This window comes from Phyllostomus discolor, chromosome 4 (genome assembly GCF_004126475.2).
Source record: "Phyllostomus discolor isolate MPI-MPIP mPhyDis1 chromosome 4, mPhyDis1.pri.v3, whole genome shotgun sequence".
Classification (NCBI taxonomy): Eukaryota; Metazoa; Chordata; class Mammalia; order Chiroptera; family Phyllostomidae; genus Phyllostomus; species Phyllostomus discolor.
The window spans coordinates 61,304,443-61,322,125 of NC_040906.2; the positions used below are offsets into that span (position 1 = coordinate 61,304,443).

General features: G+C 41.6%; 1 protein-coding gene across 8 annotated transcripts in view; it reads left to right on the forward strand.

The window, feature by feature from the left end:
* RBMS1 (RNA binding motif single stranded interacting protein 1) overlaps positions 1-17,683 on the forward strand; it is a 205,847-nt gene that overhangs the window by 176,476 nt on the left and 11,688 nt on the right. For 6 of the 8 annotated variants that reach the window (XM_028510725.2, XM_028510728.2, XM_028510729.2 and 3 more), the window contains exons 5-9: positions 1,243-1,400; positions 3,372-3,451; positions 16,215-16,330; positions 16,730-16,779; positions 16,906-16,999. In XM_028510725.2, coding sequence (XP_028366526.1) covers positions 1,243-1,400; positions 3,372-3,451; positions 16,215-16,330; positions 16,730-16,779; positions 16,906-16,999 — 498 coding nt within the window. The remainder of the gene's footprint in view (positions 1-1,242; positions 1,401-3,371; positions 3,452-16,214; positions 16,331-16,729; positions 16,780-16,905; positions 17,000-17,683) is intronic. The other 2 variants (XM_028510727.2, XM_028510730.2) reach the window with 1 other exon arrangement.

A 17,683-nucleotide genomic window follows, 5' to 3' on the forward strand; every position in this document is an offset into this window, starting at 1 on the left:
CACATTTGAAAGGAGAGATTTTGTGCAAATTCAAATGCGCATATGCTTCACATATATTTTTAAAGCACTGTGCATTTTGGACATCTAAAATATAATGAGTGTGCTATTTTGTTGCCTAAAGCTAAAACATCAGCTAATGACTTTACTAATAGTGCTTATTAAAGAAATAGTATAAGCTTGCACAGTTTAATATGTAAAGATACAGTTAGTTAATAAGATCAAAAGGAAGCCTGATTTAAAATTAAAATAAAGGCTATCCTAATTTCACAATTCCAGAGGTGAATTTTGACTTGGTCAGACATATTCCAGTAATCATATATGTTGTTTCCTTGATGATTTGAACACCATACTCTTCATAAATATACCTGTTACTGGTTCTCAGAAAGTTCTACTAGTATATCTTTGGTTTTAGCTGGTTCTACTTCAGCAAAGGAACGATGAGAAGAAAATGACCTAATTATTGCTGCTTAAATTTTCATATGTGAATAAATGAATCACCTGGGAACTTTGTGAAAATGCAACTTTTGATTCTGTAGGTCTAGGGTAGGGACTGAGATTTGGCATTTTTAATATGCAAGCAGGTAATTCTGTCACTGCCGGCCCCTGGGTCACTCTGAGTAGCAACGATGTAAGCAAAACTCTCCTCCCCCATCTGCTCTAGAGTTGATCATCTTGTATGACTTTGAACTTCCTTGGTTTTTGTTAACTTAGGAGCTCTTCTTTCCCCAAGTGATCACAACTCAAAAGTAGTAAGGACTCTGCCATAGAACAGAGGAGGAGATTTGGGGCAGAGCCCCACTGGGCTTCAGATGACTTGGTCCAGAATCCCACATGTGTCTCAGGGTTGAATTATTAGCAGGAACAGCCTTTTCTACATGATAGTGTGCCTGCGGTGGACTCCTAAAAATAGTAGAGAAGAGGTGGGTTATTTTGGGAAGACTGCAGGCAGCTGGGAGTTGTGGTCTCATGGGGGGATGTCTCCAACTCAACGGTCCCTGCCAGCAGCTCCACTCCCAGGTCTGCCGATAAAGGCTCGGTGGCTCGTGTCTGACTTGCAGAGACTGCCCAAGCTTCAGGTCCTATTTTCTAGAGTCCAGGATGACCTGTCTGTTCTGTAGTTCCAGGATCTTTCTAGTGATGCTTTTAAAGGCTGAGCAAAGAGAGTGGCTAAATAAAAGTAGGGGTGTCAACATATCTCACCTTCTATTGGAAATCAATGGGCAATTCTCTGTTCTGTTTTAGCAACAAGAACAAGATCCTACCAACCTGTATATTTCTAATTTGCCACTGTCCATGGATGAGCAAGAACTTGAAAATATGTTGAAACCATTTGGACAGGTTATTTCTACAAGGATACTACGTGATTCCAGTGGAACAAGTCGTGGTGTTGGCTTTGCTAGGTAAGCACACTTTCCTACCTTTCTTGTGCTACCAACAATAACTCTGCAAAGTATCCTGTAATATAAACATTGAGCAATGAGAGATTTTAAGCCATAATTTGGGGAGCTAGCTGCACCATGAACTTAAAGTATGTGTAAATATTGGTGTGCATTTTCCCAAATCTTTTGAAAGTCCATTAGTATTATTGAACCTGAGGTCACTACTATTTAGTGACTCTGGGCAAGGAAATACTACACGAGCAATACTTCTGAAAGTGTGTGCCCTTAATATTTTATTAATTAGAGCAGGATCCTGTGACATCTTCAAAATAACAATCTCCAACTCCTGAATTTCATACAGATATTGGCATGGTTTTTCTCATTAGATGGAAGTTGGATTCATCATCAATCAAGTCAGTGAATCACATTGTTAAATAAAACATTTCAAACTTTAAGAAAAGTAAGACAGTGATATGACACCTGTCTAACCACCAGTTGTTACCCCAGTGGTAACATTTTACAGTTTTGCTTCAGCTTCTTTTCTTAAGTAAAATGTTGCAGATAGATGCAAACTGCCCTCACCTGTTCGTCTTACTTTTGTCACTTCCTCCCCAGAAAGGATGCCAGTGCAGTGGTTAATTTGGTTTCTAAAGGAAAAATCGGAATTAAAAGAACTGATTTGTTATGTAGTTTTAATCTGAAAGATTATTTTATGTGGCGCTTTAGGAATCTGTTAATACTGTGCAATAACAGATAATGTCTACATGTCTTAAAGTAGTGATTTTGACTTTTGAAGGAAAAATGGCTGAAATTTTACTTTTATATACATTATCCTATTTGATGTCAATCAATGTACTACCACAGACTATGAGATAACAAAGCAACTGCTGTTTACTGTTTTACATATAAGAAGATTGAGGCAAAGAAGGGACTTTTTTCATTGTCAGTGGGCTGCCAACTAATGAGGCAAGGTCTTCTGGCTTGTAGTCCATTGCCCTTTCCATCGGTCCAGATAATTTTATGATGCAACTAAGATAGTCTGCAGTTGACAGTCGCCAAGGTTAGCATCTCCATGTGCACATGATCGTTTAAAAGGATCCAAGTGAAACAAGGGAAAGCCCAGTGCCATCTAAAGCTTGTCACCTCTGTGGGTGTTCTGAAAACAGATCAGGTAGTTTTATTTCTGTATCCAAAGGTGGAATCCAATTAAATTCTGCTGCTTCTTAAAACTATTGTTTAATAAAACCTGTCTGTAACTCTGGGTAGTCCAGGAGTGTAGCACATGATGAATAGATAATTCAGTGTTTCTTCCATGAAAGAAAAATAAGTCAAAATAATTTAATTCCCCTGAAATGTTTCTCAAATGTTTTTAGCCCCCTGCTGATGATGTAGAATAAGTTGTGAAGTAAGGCTCCATCCTTTAAGTTACTCCTCCAAAGCCAAGAGTAAAAAAGGAAGGGTCATAATTGACTTAAATTTAATGTTAAACTTGAAGCACATGTAAAAACCATAGAAGGCACGACATCCTCTGATTGACACTAGTTCTCATCACAGCTTTTGAGTCTTTCATTTTGTGACTGTGTGAAAGGAAAGAACATCTTTAAAATATTCTCCCAAACAATAAATACACTGGTGTTTTAAATGACTTTTTGTGTTTAATTCGGTATCATGACTAACAAAGCTATTGTGTATTGATTGCCAGCTTTCCAACAAGTAGATAAAAATTATACATTTGATATGCTTGGTCTTAAACACTCCAGATGTAATTTACTTCTTTTGTGATTCAGAGTGTAGTCGTTAACATGTATTTTACTGTGGAAGTGTGCCAGCCACAGTTAGATAAGGGACAGGGTAAGCCCGCTTTTTCCCCTGCTCACTGTCTTGCCAGGCTTCGTTTGTACTCACTGAACTTGTAAGAATGTACTCACATGCCCAGGACAAAATGAAAACTAAGAGATCTCTAAATGTTTGTGTTTTTTTTTATAAATATAGAATGGAATCAACAGAAAAGTGTGAAGCCGTTATTGGTCATTTTAATGGGAAATTCATTAAGACACCACCTGGAGTTTCTGGTATGCTGTTTGTCTAAAATTTTATCAGTAGTCTTTTTTATATAATGTGTATAATTTTAGCACATGAAGACTCATCAGAGAACAAAAAAGTCTTCATTTAGCCCTTTAAAGTTTTTTTTTTTTTTGCATCTGCAAATAGGACTTAATAATTCACCTCTCTCCAGATGTTGGGTGTTTAAATGTGAATGGAAGTTGGCCCACTGGTAAGGATGTGACTTGTAAAGCCCTAAGAAGCTTCTTTTCCTTTGATATTTAAGCTGTTCTCTAATCTACTTTATCACCACCCTCAACAAATCTGTCATTCAGGCACATCTTTGAGGACTGCGATACTTTCCAACCCAGCTCCTCCCCTGGTTGCCATCCCCTCCCCTTACAGTGTCTGGACCTCAACTCCTGTGGCCACTCTGTCCACTTCCTCCCCTCACTCTGCTTTATGTTGTCAGGACCAGTAACACCACACCTCTGTAGCTTTTCATTCCAGCATCACACACAATAACTCCCATTCAGCCTGATCTGAGATAGACAGGGATTCTTCGATTTTCACGTTTCATTGGTCCTTCTTTCCCATCCCATCTGGTATGTGTGTGTCTCTCTCTTTATATATATCTATCCATCTATATATGTATCTAGCACAAACACACACCCCTATATTTTTTAATTGATTTTAGGAAGGGAGGGAGGGAGACAGAGAGAGACAGAGGAAGACATCAATTTGTGGTTCCACTTATCTATGCATTCTTGTTTGTGCCCCTCACCAGGGATTGAGTCTACAACCTCGGTATATTGAGATGATGCTCTAACCAGCTGAGCTACCTGGCCAGGGCTTTGCTCTCCATTTTTGAATGCTAAAACCATTTCTTTAGCAGCATCCTCAGTTTCCTTGTACTCCATCCCTTGGTCACACCCTTGGCTTGGCAGAATGTTGAACTTGGGAAACAGCAGTCCACCTTTACTGCTCCTGTTACATCCAGGCAGGGAAAGGCTGTCCCCCCTTGACCAGACCCTCCGCATCACTGGTCCTCAGCAGCTTCCTCACCCTGCCTTAGAAGCAGTTCTCAGTTTTCACCTTGGGGCTCAATCCCTTCCCCACCCCACACTCCACTCTAAGCTGATAACTTCACTTCCTATTTGATGAGTAAAATTGAAATCAGCAAGCAGAAACACCATTATCAACTTCCTGCTTCCTCCCAACAGGGAGAACTTCCCCACTAAAGCCTCAAGGACCAGCGGGTCAAAGCTATGCCCTTTGTCCCATCCTCTGAGGGCCCTACTCTGCCAGTTATCTCCTCCCTATAATATGTGTGTCTTTTCCTTTTATTATTTTTTTTCCAACAAAACCAAAAACCTTTATTTTTAATTAGTAACAGATCTCTGGCAAACTAATTAGTGGAAAAATGGAAGAAAATGCACAAATACTACTAAGAACAAAAACTGTGATCATAACTACAATAGACATTTTTTAAAGCACAAAACTGTGAAATTCTATGCAAATATATTTTAATAATTTCCTAGAAAAATCTGTCCATTTGTGTTCAAGATTGTTCAGGTCTCTGCTCTCAAAACTAAATTAAACTAAGCACTTTCCAGCCCCTTCTCACATAAACTTTATAGAATTGTAGTCCACCTCCTCACTTATCATTATCATACCTCAACTTCCTGGAATCTGACTCCCCCCATGGTATACAGCCGGAATTCCTTGAGGTCAGATCACCGTCCTGGTCTGCTAGGGCTGCCGTGACAAATTACCACAGACTGGTTGGCGTAGACAGTACAAATGCCTGGGCTCAGAGCTCTGGCGGCTAGAAATCTAAGACTGAGGTGTCGGCAGGGCTGGCTCATTCTGAGGGCTGCGAGGGAAGATCTGTTCCAACCTTGCTCCTTGGCTTGTAGATGGCTGTCTTCTCCCTCTGTCTCTCACACCGTTATCTCTCTATGCCTGTCTGTTTCTGTGTCCGCATGTCACTTTTTTATACGAGCACCAGTCATTTGATTCAGGCCCAATGTAATGACCTAATTTTACTGTAAAGACTCTGTCTAAGTAAAGTCACACATTCTGAGACACTGAGAGTTAGAACTCCAACTTTTGTGCACATACCCAAAGGGAACACAGTTGAACAGTGACCACTTACCTCCTGGTGATTAAGGCTGGAGACTTCCCTGTCTCTTCCATGGTTGGTCCACCTGCTGTGTTTGGTACTGCTGGTCCCTCACTCATCCTTGGAATGTGCCTCCTTTGACTGATGTCTTACCTGTCTCTCTAGTTTCTTCCCATTTTGTGTTAATTCGAGTCTTTCCTGAGCTTGTGTTCTTTTATCTACTCCTTAATTATCAGTGTTTCCCTGAATTCCACTTTTGGCTCATGATTCTGCTAGATTTCATCCTCTCTCAAGGTTCCAACTCTTACTCACATCAGGTGACTCTCAAACATTCATCTCTCACCCTGGCTTTCCCTGGGTTTCAGGCTGCCTGGTCTTGGTCACCTCATGTTCACCTCCTACAAAATCAGGCTCCTCCCCCTTCCTGTCTAATTCTGCTCAGCTTCCTGTTTTCCTTCCGGTGTGAGTGTAACCAGTGTCCACCCAGGCACCCAAAGCAGAAACCCAGGACTGAAGATCCTGGGCTCCCCTAACCCCTCCACTTACTGTCTCTCACAGACAAGTCTTTCAGATCCTTGCATTCTCTCCCTGATTATTTCCAGAATCTACCATCTCCCCTCCATCCCTCCTACCACCATCCAGTTGAACCCCTTGTCTCTCACCTAGGCCATCGCCATGGCCTCCTGATTATTTGCCTTATCTTTAGCCCTTCCTCTCTCAGATGGCGTCTCTGACTGCAGCCAGAGGGACTTAGGTAAAATACCGTAAGCCCTTGCATCATTTCACTACTAAAAGTTCTGTCCCTGTCCCCCACGCATAACCCTTGAAGAAGGAGCTGGGATTCCTCAAATGACACTGGCTCACTCTCCATCCTGCCCCCTCTGCTCCCAGCCTCACTATTTCTCCTGCAGCACTGCACTGCAAATGACACTGAACTACAAACAGCATTCCAAATACACCATGCTGCTTCAGTTCTTACATGGTTTCCAATTCCTCAGGTCCCTTTCATGCCCTTTAATCCGCTATCCCACCTCAACCTTCAAGACTGTTCAAGGCTCACATCCCCCAGGAAGACCCCCTCTAACCCAGTTGGGTTACCCTCTGTTTGCATGGCGCCCTGAGGACACCCACCTGTATCACACAGCATTTAACATGTTTACATGTGTCAGCCTGTGAAACTGAAGGGTCTTCTAAGGCAGAAACTCTCTGCTCATCTTTCTGTTTTCATGCCTAGCATAGTATTTAGACCATACTAAGCAACAGTGAATATTTGTTGGTTTTGTATAAATTTCACTGCACAATTCAGAGATAATACTTGTTTACAAGCTGGCATGCTAGTGGCTGACCACAAACCAGAAGTTTAAGTGATGTTCGGTATTTATTCTGCTGTAGCTCCTAAGTTCCATCTTTAACTGAATGGCTGATGATTATGATTAAGGATTCACTTTAATTTTTGTATGAAAAAAGATGAGTGTCACTCACTTCATAGAAAACCTCTCTGTAAGTACATGCGATACCACAGACTGCATTCATCTTGTAATGGTAAAGCCTCACAGCACACAGTTTGCATGGCTGCATGTGAGCTTGAATTGCCTATAGACACAAGTGTGGAGCGTAAGCTCTGAGACCTGAAAGTAAACCATTCCAGGGAACTCAGCCTTGTGAAGGAGCTTCCTTTTTTGTTAAGTTAGTTTTCTTCTTCCACCAGCAACACTGGAATTGAAATAGAAAAAAAGGGAATGTTTGTACCCTCCAAAATGCTGTAAACCCTGCCCTGTGGGGCCTCTGCATTAACCCCCGTGCCCACATGACCCTCGTGTTTTCCTCCCTTCCCTGTGTCACCCTTTGCACAGCCAGGGCCCCAGAGCATCAGGCCTTTGAAGGACTGATTATGCACCTACCTATGACTACTTTACTTTCTCAGCTTATCCCTGCACACAGCCAAGAAAGTTTGAGGGGGAAGAACATCCCAGCACACATTTGCTTTTGATGTTGTTGTTATCAGTCTGAGATAAGCTTTACCAGTTCCCTGAGTGAAATAGATTTCAGAGTGTCCCAGATGGAGCTTGGACAGTTTACTTTGTTCTCCAAAGGATAACATGGTTATATCGTTTAACTGTGTTTGGGGGTTTGTTTGGTTTTTTTTGAAGTGGGTTTTATGATTGTTGATCCCACCCATTCAAGGAAAAAAAAAGACCTGGATTTCCAAGCCACATGTCAATGATTCTAGGATTCTCTGTACCTTGCAACCAGTAGAAAATGGGTTTCTTCCAAGCTGTGCCGAGTGTCAGGTGGGACACAAGAAACAGACGATTCCTCTTACATTGAGATCATCACCAGGGTGTGTGGGGGGCAGGGGGTGGGGTCTGTGCCATCAAGCCATTCTCTTCGTAATGAATCAGAATTAATTTCATGCCATTTTCCAATGTCGGATGGCCTTTCCTGTGTGCCAGTCTCGGTTCCCATCTAGAGCACCAGTCTCTGGCTGCAGGGACTGTGTCTTGTTCTCAGTTCTGTGCTCAGCACAGAAGGCCCGTGATCACCTGTTAACAGTACAGGTCATCACGTGGGTTCTAAGAGCATTTTTCACGTGGTGCTCATCACAATAATCACGGCTCTTCCGAGAGCCTTTTTGGACAACTTTTTGCATATAAATAAGGTTGAACTCCCTTTGGGCAGGTGTTTGAAATGGATGGTCTGGTACTTGGAAGCACACTGTTCCAGTGAACCCAGCTTTTTCCCAAAACAAGTCCCCAGTAGATTTGAGAACCCACAACAGAATTTGAAATAATTTTCAACTTCTGGATTTTTCCCCTTTTTTTATATACATGATATGAAAATTCTATTTGACTACCAGTCTTTTTATCAGGTGCTACTCTCTTCCTCCAATTACCTGAGAGACAACTCCTTCACATGACTGTCTCCATGGAGTGTGTGTCTTTTCAGTAGAACCAGCTGCAAACAAAAATATTGTCAGGCAAGGGTAAATTGAGTGAGCCTCCACTTTAATGTTTAAATAATGTGGCTCATTGCTAGGCAGACATCACATTTCATAAATACAGTCCAAGGATGGTTTATTTAATGATGCAAGTTGCTTAGCTAGCATAGGCAGAATTATCCAGGAGGGTTTCTGTCAGAGTCTTCAGATTCTTGCCTGACTGGAAAGTTGCCCATGACATTGGAGCCAAGTACAAAAAAGAAACCCACATCAGACAGTTTCCAGAAGACACTTAATGAAAATTAACAAACTGAACAGTGAACCCATCTTCACTGGGACACTCTTAAGAAAGTCTATAGGTGGTTTAGCAGAAGGAGGTCAACTATGCACATGAGTTGTCACGGCTCATGTGCCACGTCATTCTCCCAGAACCCTCTTCATCCCAGGGTGATGTGGCTGGGTCTCCCGCCCCTGGCCCAGGGCATGCTACAGAAATAGTGCATGGTTGTAGTTCTGTAAAAACCCACACCACAGTGTTTATGCAATCTGTATTCCGAAATTGCTTTTTAAAAATCAGTGCCTTTGAGACTAACCTCTGCATATTTTCAAAGAGGCTTTATCTTTTTTATAGCAAATTCTTCTTTAAATGTACAATACAGTTTCTGTTGAAAAAAATAAGTGTTCAGAAGGCCTTCCCTTCTGTCCTTCCCCGCCCAGTCTCTCATTTTTTCCTGAAAATGTTGCGGCATTTTCCTTTATTTGGATTTACCTTGGTGTATTGAGTGCAGCTGGTTCCCAGGAAGTCAGATTTGCTTAGAAGGTTCCCAACCAGGGTAAAAGAAACCAATGAGTTCTTTCTGTAGAGGTTTAAAATAACTAATATTTACTTGATAAAAATTCCATGATAGAGAATTAGTATGTGGTAGTTTCCCACAAAGTGAATGTTGGAGACAAGTGTTGGGATGTTCTAGTTGGGTAGAACTGATGTCCAAATTAGGAGACATTCGCAAGGCAGAAATGCTGTCATCCGTGGTGATGATTCAAGGGTTTGTCTAAAAACAACTCTTCCAGCACCTTCCTAGAAGAAAGTGCGCTCTCTGAGGAGACTGATGTGCATGGTGCATTAGCCGCTGGGGCTCCCCTGGAGCTGCCTGCCCCAATCCTGTTGTTTTGCTTCTGTGGGAGAGACACACACATACACGTTTTCAGTGCTGTAGGAGGCATTGTGACCACCCATTTCTTTCTGGACCTTTCTATGACATTAATGGAGTCTAAATAAGTCCCTGTGTGCTAAAGGCAGAAGGTTAAAAAGAAAGTGTCCAGTCACTGGATATGTGAGTGCTTGTTAGATTCTCAGAGTGGGCCGGCATGACTCTGTCCCATCGCCCAGAGCTTCCTCTGTGTGGAGGAGCAGCTCCAGTGAAGTGCGCGTGTGACCACTGGCCGACTCCATCCAAAGACCTCAGCTTGTTTTACATCTGCTTTCTGTGTTCCTTTGACTTTTCCAATTGGGTCTGTGCCCAGCAGGGCTTCAAAACTGCTCTTACCACATTTCATAACACTGTGTAGAAAGGTGATATTATTAGGGCATTATCCTGGGCCAGGAGGCAGAAAAGGTAGCATTTGGAAGAAAAATTATGACTCCAGTAAAAAGACTAGATATCTTTCAAGGGTTTTTATTGCCCATTTTTCCCCTGAATGCTTGTCTTAAGCATTGTTACTCTGTAAAAAAAGAAAGTTTTGGCAGCTGCAGGCAAAGAAGTACTGCAACATGTGTGTGGTGCTTTCAGGACAATGGGGTCATACCTCTGGGGTTGGGACCTGCTTGTGTCTCCCGCACCTGCACTCTCAGGAGCAGGCATTGTCACCAAGGGCACAGTGCTGTAGCAGTCCCGGGCAGCCCCTGGCCTTGGAGCTTTCTTGCAGATCTAAAGTTCAAACTCATTCTCCACCAAGGAGGGAAGGTCTGGTTTTTAGAACATGACAAAGGACCACAACTGGCCAGATGCCAGTGCTTTAGCTGAAGATGCTTTGAGTGGCACGCCAGGCTTACAATGGGGCTGCCTTCCGGTCGTTACTGCCATCGATCACATCCAGGCTACAGCAGACTCTGCGGATCGGTTTTACGCCTTTTCACTGTCAGGTTCTCCCAGGGAGGAACAATAAGTAATGGAGAAAACTTTTATTAAAGCCTGAGGATCTTGGGTGGAGAATGTAGTTGTTACTATGAAACAGTTTTGTAAAAGGCATTTGCCAGTAACTTCATCATTAACTACAACTTGAACATTTCTCCCGCTCCATGCAAAGCCAGGGCAGCAGTCCTCACCAGCTTGTTAAATCCCAGAGTCAGATATCGTGGAAAACAGGTCAGTCCCTAGCAATGTTTATAACTTCTGAACACAAGTTCCTCTCCTGAGAACTTAATAATTCAAAGGCAAGAGGAGGAACCATAATTAAAATGTGAGCTCCTCCTGTTACCATAGTAATAATAGCTAATATTCATTGAGCTGTTCTAGCACTTTGTGTGTTAATCGTAACAGTCTTCTGAAGTAAGTACTATTACTTTTCCCATTTCACACATTATAAAACCAGAAATATTGAATAGCTTGCCCAGAGTCAGTAGCTAATAAATGGCAAAGCCAAATTTCAAAGGGAGACTAATCTAGACCACTGTATAATCTGACCACCAGTACAGCTGCTAGTGCTGAGATTGGAGAGGTTAATGCACACATAGATGTTCACACAGTGTACAACAACAAGGAAACTATATGTAATTGTGATCCCTTTCAAATAGAACGTTATGTAACCTTTTTTTTAATGATTCCATAAAAAAGGGAGGGAAAGGCCCATCATGTAAATAGTAGAAGAAAAGGACCCAATGTTGCAAACATGAAAAAAATATAGACTTAGAAACATAGAGTAGTAAAGTATTTATGTTGGTGTGACAGGAAAGGATTGCATTTTTGTTTTTTATTTAACCTGACGTTAACAATGTTAAATAATCATTGTCTTACTGGCAGGCCCAGCTGAGTGGGAGATGGGACCACTGCGTCAGGGCCAGGAAAGGAGAGGGAAACCCACCAGAGGCCTGTGGAAGGACAGGCATCTGTAGAGAATCTGGAGCTCTGAGTCTGGTTGAGCAGGACGGCAGGATTTGGTTAGAAACTAAGGGGCTAAAACAGGAAGGGGACATGGTTTGTGCACACACACTGGGGAAAAAAAAGATGATTTCTGTGGAATCCTTAGGTTGAATTTTTTAAAACCAAAGCCCCAGATTTTTCTTTGCATGTTGTTAGTTGAGGAATTTTTGAAAATACATGACATTATCAGAAAGAAAGCTAATTACAGTTGCTGAGTGGACTAGTTTTCCACAACTGAAGGGAAAGCTTCTATAAAGGGCAGGCCACATTTTCTAGAATGATGTTTGGGATAAAATACTATATAACTAGAAAAATGGGAGTTTAGGAGTAGCAATTTCTCCAGCCATTAGAACACAGTGAGAAAAAGGTCCACTTTGTTACAGACTACAGAGAGCTCCAAGTCCTCTGAGCCCCTTGATTAGATGTGTGAGGAGGACTTCCATGTCAAATTATAAGCTGAGTGCTTAGTCAAAGAGGGCATTCTAGAAGTGATTTTTAGTGTGGGTGTCAAGGGAAGACATTTGAGCATAAATCACTGTAATGTTTGAACTTTAGACAATAGATAAGCAAACTATGTGCCTGAGATATGCAATGACTCACCATGGGGATCACCCAGATGGATGGCTCGTGTTCTCTTAGGGGAGGTGCGGTTAGTGCCACCAAGTCAGGCAGTTGTAAAAGGTCATCCCACTTGCAAAGCCCTGTTGAGGGTGTATCGGGAATCCAGTAACACAGTTACCCTAGGTGGCTGTTAAGACATGATGAAAAAGGTCAGAGCAGTGTTTGCGTTTGTCTCATTGCCTGCTGAAGGGAATACGACAGTGGTTACGCTTTTGGAGGTATGTATCCTGTTGGTTGTGATGAGCAAGAAAATAACTTTTCTGTCTTGGATAAGAAGAGAATCTGACCTAAAATATCATACCAAGAAGAAGAAATTTTTTGGATCCTTGGTTTGAAATTTGTAAAGGAAGAGCTCCAGATATTTACGTGCGTGTTGTTAGTTGAGGAATTTTGAAAGTAGGTGCCTTTATCGGGAAGACAGCTAACATAGTTGTTGAGTGTGCCGGTTTCCCACAACTGACAGAAAAGCTTCTGTCGAGGATGCTGCATTTTACAGAATGTAAAATGTGAGGTACTCCCTTTGCAAACCCCAAAGACTAATTAATGAAGGGGAAATTCAGCTTAGAATACTCTGCATATTTGATCAAATAAATTGATTGGGGTAACTGTATATAATATTTATATCACTTTAACCTAGAAGTATATCTTAAATCATAAGTCACTTGGTAGAACTTCTTGCAGTTATTATTTTGTATAATAAGGAACAGAATTGCGCATCTAGAAAAGTGACCATACAGTTCATACTAATTTTTTAAACTTAATATACCCAAACTCACCTATTGAGTATAGTCATATTACAACTATTCACAGCACTTCCTTTTCTGCAGGCCAGCCCTCCTCAATATGTCTCTTCTAAAAAGAACAATCAGGGAAGCCACCTGAGGACTGTTTTGTAGAACGGGCAACATCGCATAGCGTCTCCCAATCTTTAATCTGGAATCTGTGTTAGGCTCCAAAATGCAAACTAGACTATTCCCTGATTTGGAATAAGCCACAGGATATGCCAGTCAAATAAGAATCTCATTTTGTAACAAGCTTGCACATACTTAAAAACAAGTGGGCCATGATAGATCTGGGTATGTATTTGTATTTTGATTCAAAAATCTAATTGAAATCATCTGACCCTTGTTCAGATTTATGGTAGCATGTATCTTAAAGAAGTGTCCTCGTATTTGCTTTCTTGGATTACATGATACAGTCTGCTACAATCTGTGTAATGAACAAGGTGTATTACGAATTTATAGGGTTAAACTGTTTCTTACAATGTCATCCAAGTACACGGAGCAACAGCTGTAAAATAGAGCTGTTCCTGCATCAGAAGTATTTTGCTTCTGGGCAGCATTTTTATTAAACATCTATGAAAACAGTGCCCCATCCCATAAATGATTAAGTGGGTTTCCATAAGATTGAGGTACACTCTCACCCCCATTGGATTACAAGCCTGTTTTATTCACCACGGCATCCCTAGTTCTTAACACTGTACCTTACACTCAGTAGGCACTCAAAAATTTCAGCTGCTAAAAAGGCCAGAGGGACTTGTAGTAGAGCAAAGCTGTTAGAATTTGATGTGGTATTGCTTCACATCGAATGCTGGGGCACTCCTATATGTTTTCAGCAAACTGTGCCGTTGCCTGAGATTGTTTTTCTTTGACAGGGAGTAGTCTAGGTAAATGGAAATGTGTTGCAAGCACGTTACCTTAGGTAGGGACACTTGCCCTTTCAATAAATGTGGCATTTCCACCCCACCAGGGACTGCTACAGACTGCTCTCATTCACACCTACCCGCAAGTAAGCACTCTTTTTTTATTATTTTAAGTTAAATTTCAGTCCATGAGCTAGTCTTTATAATGCCTCCAGATAAAAATATTTCCTTAAGATGAAGTCTCAGAAAGTGCCAGCACCACAGAATTTATCTGTCTCTTGCCCTAGGAGGTTGTGGGGAGGCAAAATCCTGAAACCTCAAATGTCATTTGGAGAAAACATTTAAAGCCATTTAAGGACCTTCCTTGATCTGTAGAGTGAGATCTTGCTTCCTTTTGTCTGAGTTCTCAATTTATTGTTAGGAGTCAAGGTGAGACATCCAAGGTCATAGCCCACAGATATTCTCCTTACTCTCAGCAGGGTTTGCTGTTTTATCCCCTCCTTTGCTTTGAGGTCTGTATTCTCTGGGCCCTAGTTTCCATCTGCCCCTAAATGGCGCTGGTGTAGAATTAAAAGCATCATTGGTGATTAGAAAGCTCTCCTGCTTCATTACATTTATTTACTTTCCTTCCGTGACTGTTGGTAAGGGTAAAAATTTCCATAAGCCAATATCCTTTTTTTTTTTCTTTTAAAGACAAAAGAGTAGCTCATCCACTGTCTAGGATTTGGCCCTAGTCCTTCTTCCGGCACACCCAGCTTGCCTTAAATGGAATTTCCTTGTTCTGGTAAACCCAGAGGGTATGGGGTGTGGCTGGAGTTCAAAGGAAAACAAAGGACCCCTTTGTGAAAGGGAGGGCTGAGGCTCCCCTATTCTCACCTCCTGGTACTCCCAACACAATTGTCATTCAGAAGTGCTCTTACATCCTGCCCTTCCCCCATGCACCCCCATTCTTCTGTCTGTCAGTCCTCTGGAGTGGGTCCCACCTGGAAGAGAGGAGAGAGCCAAAGGGCTCGACAGCAAGCCGAGGAGACATTGCAGTTGGATGTTTTGTTGTGCTTTGTATTTTGGCAGAGAAGTGTTGAGAGACACTGTTGCTTTCACCCTGTCATTAGTGGGTGGGTAATAGTGATATAAAATAAGAGATCAATTAGGATAATAAAAGGCAAAGGAGAAAGGAGTAAATTTTCCACAAGTAATATTTTTCTCTTCATGGTTATTTAACTTTGAAATAGAACTTGAAAGTAGTAATCACAGTTGTGTGGTAGACAAAGGACGGAATGAGAACCAGACAGGAAGGTGTGATTGCCTTTATTGCAATAACTAGAATCATACAGAAACATGCACCACTTTTAGGAATACACTGCTGTTTCCATTATAGAAAGGCAAAAAATAAAAAAGTCATGGGTGGCCTGCTTTGCAGTCATCTCTCTCTCCTTTTTTTTTTTTTAAATTTAAATAGCTAATGTGTCTCTGTCCCTGAGAGAGTGTCTGCATCTTTGGCTCTCCTGTGTTTCTTGAGTTGTTCTTTGGATCGTCTTACGATGTGGACATACACAATAATAGTAAAGCAACACTGAGTGTGATGATTAAGGCACAGCAAAACCTTTAAATAGGGTGTTCACTTATTTTCAGCTTCTTTACAATAGCTATCTTCAGTGCTGTATCCCAGAAATAAACAAAGGAGACCTATTTGATTCATTCATTCATTGAACCAAGATGTAATAAGTGCCCACAATGCGCCAGACCCTGAGGCACTGGGGATACAGCGATGAACAAAACAGATGTCCCTGCCCGTGGAGCTTGCACTCTAGAGGGGAAGCAGACACCGAGCAAATCAGCACGCTCGCTGGTGGTTATAAATGCTCTGAGTGACAAGGCATGCGAGCGGTGTACAGGGGAACTTGTTTTCTTCTGGGGAAGCCAAGGCCTTTCTAAGAAATCATATGGGAAGCTATGGGAGCGTTTTTAAGGTGGGAGGAGGAGAGGACAATGTAGATTTGTTTACGCTGGGAGATTTGTGGAGGTGGAATTGTAGAGGGCCCAGGGTGCAAAGAAAGTGTGTATGTACTTCGGTGGTGGGAGTGCATCAGAAGAGCCCTGTGCTCCCTCAGAGTAGCTCTTTGAATGTTTCCATTTCACTCTGGTTTGAAAATAATGATTAATATATTTTTCACTCATTAATGTAAGGGTCTGAGTAAACTTGCCTTGAAGTACTATCAGTTCCCTGACAGCACTCACACTGCTCCTATCAGAAAAGAATTTCTCTTACATTTTGTCATTCATAAACACATGTCATTTTGGCCTCATATTATTCCTGTTTATTCAGCTCCTACAGAACCTTTGTTGTGTAAGTTTGCGGATGGAGGACAGAAGAAGAGACAGAATCCAAACAAATACATCCCCAATGGAAGACCGTGGCATAGAGAAGGAGAGGTGAGACTTGTAAGTTCTTCCTTAAAACTTTAGTGTGGGTGTGCAATTGTGACTGCTTCAAGAATGTCTAGGGAAGTGCCATCTAGTGAACATGTTCTAGAATCTGCCCAGTGATGACCAGTACCCACGTGCAGCTGCTGGGACACTGCAAGTGTAGGTTGTATGCTGGAGAGACTCGATTTTTTATTTAGTTTTAAATAACTGCATGTGGCTAATGGTTACTGGATGGGACAGGGCAGATCTAGAGTTTAATTCTTGTACCGAGCTTATGACTGTGTTTATCTAACAGAAACTCCAAATGTTACGAAATGCTACTAAACTGTCACTGTTTTATGTTGCCATGACTCTACAAAATGGAATTTTTTAATCGTGCCTTTGCAGATGTTTCTCTCTTTTTCATTCCCACAGGCTGGAATGACACTTACTTATGACCCAACCACAGCTGCTATACAGAACGGGTATGTCATTAAGATAAATACATAATGGCTTGAGGGAAAATGTGAAGGTGGAAAATACCAGACGTATGTTCCATGAAATATTCTACTTAAAGGATTACTTAATGAAGGCTTCTGTGTTTGTTCTAGATTTTACCCTTCACCGTACAGTATTGCTGCAAACCGAATGATCACTCAAACTTCTATTACACCCTACATTGCATCTCCTGTATCTGCCTACCAGGTTTGTACATCAGGACTCATCAGGAGCGTGACTGCTTGCTGACCGTGAATCACTGCTATGTTTTTGTGTGTCTTAAACTTTTGAACATTTATAATGAAATTTAAGTTAAGTGCTATGCAGCTTGGATACCTGATTTAGAATAAGCTGCTTTGTATTCGACAAAACGATTTACTTTTTATGTTATATGAGGGTATAAACCAGGGGGAAATGGATGTCAGTTGTCAGTCCTTGAAATCATAGCGTTTCCGAGTTGGGGTGAACCCCACTACTTCCTCACAGTGAGCCCTGCTGTTAGATACCTTAAAGAGGATTGCTATCGGGTGAAATGCAGAGTAGGTGCACACACGTGCCTGTGTGTCTTCCTCAGCAGGAACTAATGAAAGAGCAAGTAAACCTGCTAATAAATAAAGATATGTCATTATCAAGTAATATAAAATGAGCATACATAACATTAGGCCAAAAGAAAAAACAAAAAGGAGATTACTGCCTGTTTAGATTGTTTTTGTGAGGAAGCTTTATCTTAAAATGAATTCCCAATTTAGAACCAAGATATCATTAAGCACCTTGTTATAATATTCATTTGGTTTTATTTCAGGGTTAGGTCCTGTTCATCGAGAACCCAGGGGTACATGCGTTTCTCTTCCTTTAGCAGAGTGGCTCTGACGGGGTTGCCGCCTCGGCCCA